The sequence below is a fragment of the Anomalospiza imberbis genome, chromosome 2 (assembly GCF_031753505.1).
Source record: "Anomalospiza imberbis isolate Cuckoo-Finch-1a 21T00152 chromosome 2, ASM3175350v1, whole genome shotgun sequence".
In the NCBI taxonomy this organism is placed as follows: domain Eukaryota; kingdom Metazoa; phylum Chordata; class Aves; order Passeriformes; family Viduidae; genus Anomalospiza; species Anomalospiza imberbis.
In genome coordinates, this window is record NC_089682.1 from 10226806 (window position 1) to 10239396 (window position 12591).

Below are 12591 nucleotides of genomic sequence, written 5' to 3' on the forward strand. Positions count from 1 at the left end.
GTTGTGATGTCTAGATGCTGAGAGGCAGCAGCTATGTACTTCTTTGCCTCTTCCTTCCAGACTAAATACGTAAAGTCTCCTCAGTCTTCCTCTGCAAAGAAAACCGCCTGTTTGGGTATTTGTGATTCTAAGTGCTCTCCAATTTATCTGTGGCTTTCATAAAGTGTTGTGTCAAAACTGGGCAGAGCTGAGACGTTGGCTGGAGCACAGTAAAGCCAGGGGAGTACGTGATGGGGTGCCTGGGATAGTGTAGGCGGCTGGCGCTCAAGTTGTGTTTCCCTAAAGAAAACTGTGTTTATGTGAGCAGCCAGCACATTTGCTCTTCAAAGTGACCTTGAGTTGTCTTTGGCAGAGCTGATGCAGCTTCCCTGCAGACCTAGGTGAATTCTCTGTCTCGTACGTATGGATTGTTGACTCTGATTCATAATTACCTCCTATTGATATTCTTTGCAATCAGCTTGGCATTTTTTCCGCTGCTCCTTACATATTGTGTTTGCTTTTGTTTTTTAAATACCTGCTTCTCTTCTAGACTAAATTTGTTTTTGTTTGCAGTTGTTTGTTTTCAACCAGAGAAACTTTTCTTAGTAATGACATGTAGGCCTAAACAATGTTTTCAAACATCTTCCAATTATCGTTCACATTCCTCTGTTTAACTTCTTTCTTCTCACTGATGAGGTTTTATAATTGTCTTCAACTTTGTGAAATTGGGTCCTCTTAAAAGCTGTATTAGATATGCACACGCATACATTACTATTGCCACTACTTGTCTGTGAGTGCACTTGCTTTTTGTGACATACATGTATGCAAATGTGTGTGTGCATAAAAATTGGTCAATATTTCATCATTTAGATGTGATGTAAGTAATCAAGTTTTTATCAGTTGCATTTAAGCATTGTAGAGTCTGGGGTGACTTCCTTGGTGGCTTGGAATACAGGCTTCACCTTGGATGAGTTGCAATGGCAGTAAGAATGGGGTGAATTTCACATGTTTTGGATCCACCCTGGGAAAATAACTGCACCAAGGAGTTTTCTGCCCAACTGGGGGGCCTCCTGTGCTGTGTCTCACTACTGGTCTCTGGGGTCAGATTTTATTCTTGTGGATACTAAGAAGACAGGGACAAGAGGGACAATCTGACCTTGGCCTTTCATGGTCTAGACACACAACCAAGGGTGAACCAACAAAACAAAGCCAGAGAAAGAAACCCCCCTGCCCCACCAAGGGCAGTTTGGGGCAGGAGCCTGTTTCAGATACTTGGACACTTTCCAGATCACTTTCAGGATCCTTTCTGTAGGTTACATGGGATGCTTGTGGTGATTGGAGTGAGTTACATGCCTAAATCTAGAGAAAGAAATACTAGTTAATAAGATGTTCTCCCTTCTGGTCATATCAGCCTCTCTGGAGTGATTAAGACCAACATTTAATAGACACAAATGAGTAATTCTAATTCCTCTTCATTATTTTGATTCCTACTTTATATATATCAGTAATTAAAATCTTCTTGCTCTTCTCTTCTTTGTACTCTTAATACTACTTTTTATATAATTTGCTGTCCTTTTTTTGCACTTTCCTTTGGATGGCTCAGTACATCTTCTGAGTAGTCTGGTCAAACTGACTCCAGTAAAGACTGATTTGATTTCTGTTGGGGTGAAAGTTTCTGGAAGTTGGAGAATTGACAGGGTTTGAGAATAAAGATATACAAAGCATGGACATGCTTTCCTCCTAAATCTGCTTGGGACCTCACACCAAAGATAGATCCACTGTGTGAAAAGGATTGCTTGTTCTTTAGCTGAAGCTTTCCAGAATGGATAGGGATTGTTTTCTGAGAGTTACTTTTTATGTTGAACTAGCAAGAAGAAAGCCCACTCTTCTTTTTGCTATATGCTCTGCAAAAAAGATTAACCCCTATATCCCAGTAGCCATGATATGAAGGACAGAGTTTTCCTGGGGAGAGCACAAATAGCAATGAACCAACATGTTGATTCCTATGCTAGAGCATATTTTCAAACAGAAGTGTTTCATGACAGAAATAAAATTAATTTTTTTACACACCTAGCATATGAGAGGGCTTTGTCTTTATCATTGTATTGACTACTAATTTTCTGACTATAAACTTATATTAATATATTTTACTTACAAAGCCAAAAGCTATTACTTCCTTCAGAGATAAGAGCAAATTTTTGTCTTGGTTTGAAGATTTTTTTGTCTTTTATTTTCTGCAGATCAAATAAACAAGAAAAAGAACCCCTTTGCAACCTGTACTAAAATTCTCTATGATATATTCCTTTTTGAAGTAAAAATAGGCTAAGAAACAAAAGAGAGAAGTTCTTCAATGGCTGACATTGGAAATATTTTTTTTTCTTTTTTTTCTTTGTCGATTTCACAGGGAAATCAGAAGCTGCCTGTTTATTTCTGTTGTGATAAGGCTGTCGAAGATGGGTTTTTTCCCATCTGATGCTGACATGCAAGTGGTTTGTGTTTGTTTTGTTTTTTTTTTTTTTTCATGACAGGAAGTGAATAATAAAAAGAATTAGAGCCAATATACCATCAGGGCAAAAACCCACGCTGCACATTAGTGCTTGGAAAAATCCCACCCCAGTTCTCCCTGCACATCAGTCCCGTAGTCCCTGGAGCTCAGCACTTCTTCCCACACAGACAGATGTGATAGATTTGCAAATACTGGCAAGAGCACAGAGACATCTTGTTATGAGCTTAATGGCTGAACCGAGCAACAGGCTTGGACGGCCTTTATTATTATTTTTTTTTTTTTAGGTCAGCATTGGCAGTGATTTAAAAACAGGGTGGAATAAAGGTTGAGATGCTTTCTGAAATTATAATCAAAATATCATCTGTCTCTTAGGTTTATGCTGTAAGCACTCTCTCTGCCTGATGTTGAGTTGTATTGGCAAACAACATGTGCCACTGGGATGTTTAAAAAGTCATAAGAGGTTTGTAAATCAGTTCTGTGCAGCATGCTACCGATTTGTTATTTTCTTGTTTTATCTGTTAGCAGGAAAGGAGATAGACGATACAAATGGCAATATGGTGTGCTTTGCTTTGTTGGGGGTTTGTTAGTGCTTGTGTCCTAGTGAATTACAGTGAGATGGCAGATTTGTTACTCTGTGGAGGTTGTTAACATGAAGTTATTTGATTTATTTATGTTGAACTGGGGACCTCTCCTCCCATATCAATTATGCCAAAAACATCATTTTCCAGTTTTGTTCCCTTTTTTCCCTGACAGAGAAGTCCTGAATTTTAATGTAGCCCTTTATTATGAAACAGAAGAGTCAGAGAACTGAGAACTTGGTTCCCATGTCCAGTCCACGGTTTGACCATTATCCTCAAGTCCTAACCTTCCTCTGGTTTAGCTTACTGAGGCAATAAACGTGGCTGCCAAGTTTGGATGTTGAAATCCATTTCTTTTCAATAGTCACACTGACATACGCTGAACCCAATCCCCTAAATGGTTTCTGAACAGGCAGTTTATTGTTGTCCTTTTTTCCAGATAGCTGCTGGCCTCCTCGGCATTTGCTCCAGCTCTGCATTACTGTCACGCTCATGCCATTGGAAAGGAGATATTTTCAAGTTTATCAATACTTGGGCTTTGAAAGGACTTCTCAAGCAGGGAAATAAACAGCCTCTGTGTAAAACCTTTGTTAATGGGTGGCTGAAAGTCACCCCAACTGTTTCTGTGACGATGACAATTTTCTTTCATTTAAGCCATTACTGGTTGTGGAAGAGTAAGGCAACATTAAACTAAAGCTGACAGCAATCACTGAAAAAAATACCCATTTTTATCATTCCAGATTTTCTACATTTTCCAAATTCTCTGTGACTTTGAAGCTTGTTCTTTTCCTTTGCAGCACAGGCACTTGTAGTCTCTGAGCACTGAGGTCAGACCCTGCTACCTGCAGCATGTAGAGGGGAGAATGAGGCAGGCGGTCTCTGACCACCAGCATTTATTGAGTGTACAGTGATTATCTGACATAAAGCTACAGAGAAGCTTTGCTTTGTTCTCTGTTGTTGAAGATAGAGCAAAAAGACCTTACAAAATCCAAAACCTGGTGTGTCAAAATGCTCCAGGCTGTCTGTGCAATCTAAGTGCTGGCTAATAGGCAGTAAGAGATATATTTTAAACACCTTCAGTAGCCTGGATGTTTCTCAGTGTTAGGCAGTCACAGCATTCGTAGCTGCTGAAAATAGTATTAAGTTTTTAAGAGCCTCTCAGTTTCTTTGCAGTCCCCCAAAACCACCACCACCACCAAACCTAGAAAACCAAACCCGACCAACATACCCAGCATATTTGAACACTCACTTTTGTTATTTCTCTCTCCTGTGGTCCAACACATTTTTGCTCTTTTCCAAGTGACTGGAGGAGCATCAACAGGAGGAAGGGAAATTGTGAGCTGAAGGTTTCTGCCCTCCTATGACTGAAGCAGAGGCCACCAGAGTTTTGAACTCCCCCAGGGTAAAGAGAGGAAGCAAATACAGATTTCTTGCATGTGGAGGATTGTAAAATATGTAAATTATTGCAATTATTGCCACTAGACCCTTCTTTGGGCTACTTTTTAGAAGAAAATGCTGAGTAGCACTGCATTTCTTGCAAAGCCTGATCCAAATATGCTCTCATGGTCTCAAAGCCATTGTCAAAAAGCATGAATAATCCACATGAACTTTTGTGGATTGTGATTAGAGCTGGGTGTAAAACAGACCACAGGTCTCTGTCAAGATTAAGGTCTTGTGACCAAATTTAGAAACAGAGATTTATGCGCCTGAAATTTTTGGAGTAAAGGTTTGTCACCTTGAAATGAAGATAAGCCAGGATGATCACAGTTCTACTATCATTTTCCTTCAAGGTAACTTTCACTTGTAGCCTTTAAATATGTTACTGGGCCTCAGTTACTGACAGTGTATGCTATAAGGGTGACTTTAGGTATTGTAAAACAAAAAAATGCACAATAAGCGGCTCCTTTCCTGGGTTTTCTCAGTCTCCTTCTCCCTCAAATAATCAGAATGCTGCTGCTGTTACAGTGTGCTCTGCTCTGCTTCAGATTATTTTCTACATCAGTTCATGACTTGCAGTTCCTGTGGGCTGGAAATTAATCCTTAGGAGTCTCTTGGAGTATACCGTACATCCAGATTTTTCAGTGTATTAATTTGACTATCAGTGTAGAAAATGCCAGTGGCTGTAAGGTTATATTACACACTTCATTTTTGTGTTTATTTTTCTGTATAATCCAGGAAATTACTCATAAACTTAAAATCAGCATGACTAGACACATTAAGCTTTAAAACTGAAAAATACCACTTTTCAGGTTTTTAAGGATAGATTTAAAAAAAATGGACAGTATAAGAGTGTTTCTTCAAATGACTTTTCAAATGGAACCATTTACATGATTTAATGTAGCCTATCTCTAAAGGCCGTACATACTGTACAAAGTACATATTGTAGAAAGCAGCCTTATAAAAATCCGGGTTTGGGTGAAGGATGCTGCAGTCCTTTTCCCAAGTATTGTGGGGATGCCTGGTTTTCCTTCCTGTGTAAACTAAAGAGGCCTAGCACTGAGTGCAGGGGGAGAGCTTCAGCCCAGGTCCCACCTGTTTGGGATCTGGGAGAGAAAGGACGTTCCCGGTGTTGGGAAAACAGGCAGCTTGAGTGTGCTCCTTCCTCTGCAGCTCCTGGGCTGTGCACAGCATTAGTACTGCGTGGTTTTGGTGGGTGTGGAAAAGGTCAGTTGTAAGTCAATAGTCCTGGGTTGTTTTTTTTGGGTGTTTTTTTTTTTTTTCCCCTGTTTAAGCAGCTACTGACTTACCACAACTTGTGTTAACATTTACGCGTTTAGTTTGGTGACAACACTATTTTAGGGTTTGTTTATTTTTCCCCTGCTCGGGAGGGAGGTTGAAATCCCAAAAGTCAGGGAGGGTTGCTGCTCCTCTCCCAAAAAAGGAGGAACCTGTCTGAGGATGGGCCGGGGGTCATTTGCTGGGAAGGAATCAAATTTGTTTCATAGAGCTCCCTGGGGAACTGTGCAGAGGGAGCATAAATATCTTCACCCTGCTTTGTAGCCCGAATGTTCCTTGGGAAGCTGCAAGCCATAATTTAAATCCATTGCACATGCCACCCTGGAAGCAGAGCCTTATACGTCGAGTGCATGGGCTGTCCTATTATGGGAAATCAACTTTGTTTTGAAGGGGAAGCACAGAGAGCATTGCTTCTGCGCAGGTCCTGGAATTTGAAACATTTCGGGGCCTCCAAAGAGCCCTGGCAGTAGTTCCCATGCCGGCTGGGTGAAGTGAGGATCCCTCTCCCTGCCTCTCCCTGCCCGGGCCGCGCGGAGCCCGCGGGCAGCCGGCCCTGCCCGGCTCTGCCCTGCCCGGCTCTGCCCTTCCCTGCCCTGCCCGGCCCTGCCCTGCCCTTCCCTGCCCTGCCCGGCTCTGCCCTTCCCTGCCCGGCTCTGCCCGGCCCTGCCCTGCCCTGCCCTGCCCTGCCCTTCCCTGCCCTGCCCTGCCCGGCTCTGCCCTGCCCGGCTCTGCCCTTCCCTGCCCTGCCCTGCCCTTCCCTGCCCTTCCCTGCCCTGCCCTGCCCTGCCCTTCCCTGCCCTGCCCTGCCCTGCCCTGCCCTGCCCTTCCCTGCCCTGCCCTTCCCTGCCCTGCCCTGCCCTGCCCGGCCCTTCCCTGCCCAGCCCTTCCCTGCCCTGCCCGCCCCCCAGCCCGGGCACCGCTGCCCGCTGCTCGGCCGGGCTGCGGGGCTGCTGCGGGGACACAGCTGCCTTCTGCAGGGACAAGCCTAACCCAGCGAAAGCTACTGGAGCAGCAAAGCTGGGATATACTTTGCCGAGAAATATTTTGCTGTTGTTTTCTATTTCCTCTGTTTTGTGGAGAGATTTCATGTCTGCTCACATGCTTTGGTATGAGGAAGTGGAAGATGATTGTAAGTATGAACAGACTGACATAATTTATCACAATATTCACTTTGACAGAGCAGTGTAGTGCTGCACAGCCCACTAACAGCATGCATTTTTAAATGTTTGTTTTCCAAGTCTAAAAGAGGAGAGCACCTGATGGGGAAAATAAAGTGATTTTTTTTTTGTCTCTAATAGGGGGCTAATATCCTTTACATTATATATAAAAGAAGTCATCCTGAAAGAGTACCCAGCTCTCCTTTGAAGAAAAATAACACATTTCTTTCTGAAGTTCAACAGTTATTAAAGCATGGGGTTAAAAAAGAGAGAATTGAGGAGACACACCAATACACTTGAAAAAAAATAGCATCATTATTCTGATAATTTGGCAACACATCAAAGGAGTAATCAGTTTCTTTGAACTTTAATGGCATATGCAGTTTCATTGCCTAATATTAACTTACAGAGTAAGAGGGCTCTTCTCTGGTTGCTGAACTGTCTGGTATCAGCTGAACGAGGGGCTGTCAGTTTAGTTGGGAGCGAGCAGCAGCCGAGCTCTCCCATGTGCTTCTCAGAAAAAAAAAAAAAAACAAAAAACAAACAAACAAACAAACAAAACCCCAAAAACCCCAGGCATCTTTTCCAGACTTGCACTTCTTTGTTGGTACAAAATGAACCTCTATGTGCAATATGAAGAAAAACAGAGGATGCCAAAAGCAGGAGAATGAAGAGAGCCAAGAATGAAAGAATGACAGAGAGTTTTAAAATCCATCTACCATACTCCCAGATGATCTTTCTTCTTGCTTCCCCACCCAGGCTCTCAGAACAGATTGTGCCAGTGAGAAAAGAAGTGTCAGTGTTGTCTGGACATAATCTGTGGTCTCTGCCCCCTGTTTTATAATGTATTTTGGCTCTTCCACTTTCAGCATAGTCCTGTATCTTTGTAATAATAGAATTTCTGTTTTTCTCTATTTTCTGATAATAAAAGGCAGGGAAATGCATACAAGTTGTTGTCATTTATCTCCATAGCATATAATGGACTGCATTGTCCATGTGATGAAAACAGTCTCAAAATAAGATTAAATTTTTTATGTTTGACAGGAAGGAAGCGTAAAACAGAAAATTTCAAGGTGTAGGTGTGGTCTTATGCCATATTTGCTTTCACTTTTTGTAAGATGAACTCAAACTTGATTTTTTTGTTCAATAAATAAAGCTTGAATTAGCTATTAATTTTCCAGACAGTTTTGTACTGCTTAGAGAGCTCTTTCAGTGATAATACCTTTTACTTATTGGACACAGTCTAGAAGTTAAAGTAAGGTAGAACAGGGAGATCAGCATTATCACATGCTGAATAATTATGAGAAAGTTTTCTTAACTTCTGAAAATGTTGGAGGTGCAGCTGCAAAGAAGAAATGTCTTGGGTTTCTCCTAAGAGGGTTTAGTCCTGGCTAGCAAGAGGATTCTTTGGAGAGGAATAAGGATAATTTGTTTTCTTCATTTTTCTATATACACCCTTTCCAAGGGAAATCACAATATCAGCCTTGGGGAAGTGATGGTGCTGCAAGGAAAGTTGGGCAGGTGCTTGCTAAGTAATGGGGGAGAAGATATTTACTGCTGTAAGTTGTAATTTCACTCTGGAAACGTTGGAGATTAGTAGATGAAAGAAATTAAAAAAAAATAGTTATGATAGAGGTTTTGTGAAATATGAATAGAAACCAGAGTTGCATCTAGCAGATGAATAGCATTCATGACAAGTGCCATTAAATCACTTGCAAAATTATGTAACTGTGTCCATATCTAAAATGAAAGGGTGATGTCCTAGCACTTCTTGGGAGGTATTTAGCTGAATAGATTTCCTCAGCTGTATCCTCACTCTTTTAAAGACCGTGACATTTTTCTTTATATAATTTTCTATAATATTTTCAAGGGGGTTTTTATAGCTTTATTTCAATAAAAATTGAAAAAAAAAAACTGTATCTGCACTTTGTGACAAGGTGTGCCCAAAATAATGTTCCCAAATTTGTCCATTGCCTTCACTCAGGACATGTCACATCTCCTACTTGTTGTCTGTGCTTCCTTTGCTTCTCTTTCTATATTGGATGAAAACTTTATGCTCTTAAAGGTGACAGTGGTCGCTTACACCTTTGTATTGTTTTTTAAATCCATCCTTTCTCTTTTCTTGAGGGTGCCCCTTTAACCCTTATCCACCTCGGCACTCACCTCTTCCCTTTTGTATTCTGTTCTCCCCTGTGCCACAGCAGTAAAGACGGGTTCTTCATTCCCTGTGTCGTCTCACTTTAGCTGAGAATGACCTTTGTGAAAATACAAAGGTATTTATTCATTGCCAAGGGCTTTGCTTTCTTTCCTGAGCTGTTCAGTGTTTACTTCTTCCTGAGTCAGACTAGAAGCTCCTTAGGGCAGTGGCTGTCTCTTCCTTGATTTCTGAAGAGTCTTTGACAATGACACCTAAATAATAAAGTGGTGGGGAAATGAGATATCATAAATTTCATTTTGTTTTAATTAAGATGAGATTACTGGGAACTTCATTTCAGAAGCCAGTCTCCCTAGGGGATTCAGTATCATATGCTGTATTTCTTTCTTCTAGCAGATATAATCCTCTTTCTGTGTCCTTATTTTGACATGGAACCAAATTCTGCTTGCAGTCACACACAGGCATCCTCTTTCTCTGCTTGGATTTGCACAAAGTAGTGACTAAAAATAGAATTAATCATCCAGCATGGAAAATAAATTAATCCTGTGTGAAATTCGGTGGCCACAAGGGGTCTCTTAGAGGATGCCATGGTTGTTCCTCAGCTGGGGTCCATCCAGGTTTACACCTCAGCTCAGATCAGAAATTTCTGAAGTGAATTCCCAGATGTCAGATTTCCTGCAGTGCCCAGCCCAGAGGATGTGCCCTGCATCCTTTTTGGAGGAGGCTGTCTCAAAGCCAGGCTCTGGGTCTGGCTGGTGGGCACAGACTCACAGTGGGTGTGTGGGGCACCGGGGTCACTGAAGCTCCTCCAGAACGAGTCCTGTGACACGCACACGCCTTGCAGGGGAATGCTGGCGTGGCAGGCTTCTCCTGATGGGCCACATGATCTGCTGTGGCCCAAGACAACCCAGGGAGATAGGAGGAGCATGGCAGCAAACTTCTTTGGATCTTGGTTGTAAGGAGAGAGCTTCTTGGAAAGTCACACCCTAGCTAGCGCAGGAGGGTGCTTTGTCCTGTCTGCTCCTACATTGGTGTCTGCTCCCTCGCCCCTGGTCCTCTGGCTGCCCATGGGCATCACAGCTGCCCACAGATCACTCCAACGCAGGTATTGATCAGGGGAATGTATTCAAAGATTGCGAGTCTAAGAGCATGCTACATACTGTGAAATTAGAAACTTTTTTTAAAAGGAAGCAAGTCAATTATTTTACTAATAGAATAGTTGCTGATAAGATCACGTTATTTATTACTGAAAAGGTACGATATTTGTAGAAAAAGTTTGACCATTTGACTAATAATGTGAAATTATTCAAACCAAATTGTCCAAGGGGTTAAGTGTTTTTAAATACTCTCCAGAGGAAACAGGATTAGACTCATATATTTTTGTCATGGATTACTGTGAGACAAAATCATATTGAATGGTATTTTGAATGAAGCAGCTCAATTTGAAAGAGCTGACTTGTTGATTTTCACAGTACATTTTCAATTAAATGTTACCCCAAAGCTTAATTCTCATTTAGGAGGATAACCATTGTACTGTGTTATAGCTAACTGCTGGATAAAGATTTCTCAATAAATTTAGTGGAACTTTGTAACATCACATTGCTGTCGCAGGAGATGCACTTGTGGTAATACTGTATCACTGTCAGGGGAAGCACGACAGCCTTGGGAATTTTAAATAATTGTGCCTTATCAAAGACTGAGCTTTGTGGAAAGCAGGAATAATGGTTAGTGGAGTGTGACTTTCCAGAACATCTTGCCAACTGTGCTGCACAGAGGAACAAGATCCTTCATCTTCCCAGAAAAACACATGGAGCAAAGGAGTTGTTTGGGTTCAGAGTACTCGCTGCAGAGACCACAGAGAATTCCCTTCCAGGTTACTTACCACATGTGCAACAAGTCAGAACATTTTTAATTATGTGTTTTGAGGGGCAGATAAGCTGCATTTTAAGAAGGTCATAAACTTTCTTTGTTCTTCATGCAAGTCGCATTATGGGATATTATTTAGAGCATGAGGCTGATACTGTTTGAGAGAATTTCTGGTCCTTTCTCTAATTCTGTATTTTTGAAATATCCATATATATCTGTTGGGTTTTTTTAGTTGTATGCAGTTTTTTATTCTGAAAAGCAAATATAGTTTTTAAATATTATGAGAATGTGTAGGAGAAAGAAATAGCATTATGTGAGCAGAAGCATATGTTCTTGTAATTTTGGATATGTTCATACAAGATAACAGTTAACATGCCAGATTTATACTTAATTTCTTTCTTGAAGAATTTTTAAGGGATTATTATCTTCAGCAGAAAGAAAGTAGTATAATTTCAATGATAATAAAATAAGAAGATACAATTGTAAAAGTTTCCTCAAAGAAACCATTACAGAAGTATGTTAGTCCTAAGGTTGTGGGTTTTTTTCCCCTAGAGTAGTTTTTTATGAAGTAGCATAATGATTTGAGAGTTCCTTAAAAAAAAAACCAAAAAAAAAACCAAAAAAGCTTAAAAACCTTCAGTGTGTAGAAATGACCTAAATGTTGATCCAGAATATCACATTTTGCTTAGCTTGCCTTTGCTAAAATCTTTGGCAAGAACTCTGGGGACCTAGAGGTATTGCAAGCACCCCAGAATGAGAGAGAAAATGAGCTTTAGTCAGGTTAATCAAACCTTTTGTGCCTGTTTCATTAAACCACTTCATTCCTCTGGATGCCTATAAAGTCTGAGAAAACTCTGTGTCTCTTGGCCCTCAGAAGTGTCCCAGTAAAAACAGAAATGCCAGCATCTGATATTCTTAATATAAACTTGGAAAGAAGAAGGGCACACAATGCATGCTGGGTGAGGTACACAGCATTGTTCAGCTGGACACATCATAACCTGTATTTTTTATGAAGTGTGAAAGTTGTTATCCCATGTGAGAAATCAGCTGCGCTGGGTGCAGGAGCATGGCCATGAGCACGGGATGCCCGCAGGGGAGCCTCCCTGTCCCACCACCCCAGGGCTTGCCATGTTCTAAAATTGGTGCCTGGCTACATAGCAGAGCATCTGCATGCCTGCACGCTGGTTTGAACAGGAAATTATCCCCAGGTAGGGCTTTTAATTCTCTGCAGCGCAGGGAATTGAGGGAATTTAAAGGGTGATTGGAATTTGACATTTCTGCCTTTTATTCTGAAAGATACTTTGATTAAAGTGTTGAAAAGCCCAGCTAATGGAGGTGTTGCTGCTATTTCAGATATACAGAGTATGAAATTTGAAGGCAAGCCAAATCACAATGAAACAGAATAATGATGTCCTTGGTTTATTTTTTACTTAGTACATTTAGGTTTTGATTGGATTGTGAGTGAGGCAACAGTTTTCTCTCCCAGAAATCACTGCTAGTCCTTGGAGGTTTGCAGCCTGTCAGAGCAGAAGCATTTCCCTGTGAAGGTCATGGACTGCAGTGGCTGGAGAAAACTGAGGGGTGGGAAGGGAAGAAAGGAAAGAAAGAAAGAAA

General features: G+C 41.3%; 1 protein-coding gene across 2 annotated transcripts in view; it reads left to right on the top strand.

Annotated features, from left to right (window-relative positions):
- DMD (dystrophin) overlaps positions 1-12591 on the top strand; it is a 1045484-nt gene that overhangs the window by 59830 nt on the left and 973063 nt on the right. The window contains exon 1 of one of the 2 annotated variants that reach the window (XM_068179794.1): positions 6786-6928. The exons of the other annotated variant lie outside the window; for it this stretch is intronic. Coding sequence (XP_068035895.1) covers positions 6886-6928 — 43 coding nt within the window. The 5' untranslated portion in view covers positions 6786-6885. Of the gene's footprint in view, positions 1-6785; positions 6929-12591 lie in introns of those variants that run through there. 2 annotated transcript variants of the gene reach the window in all.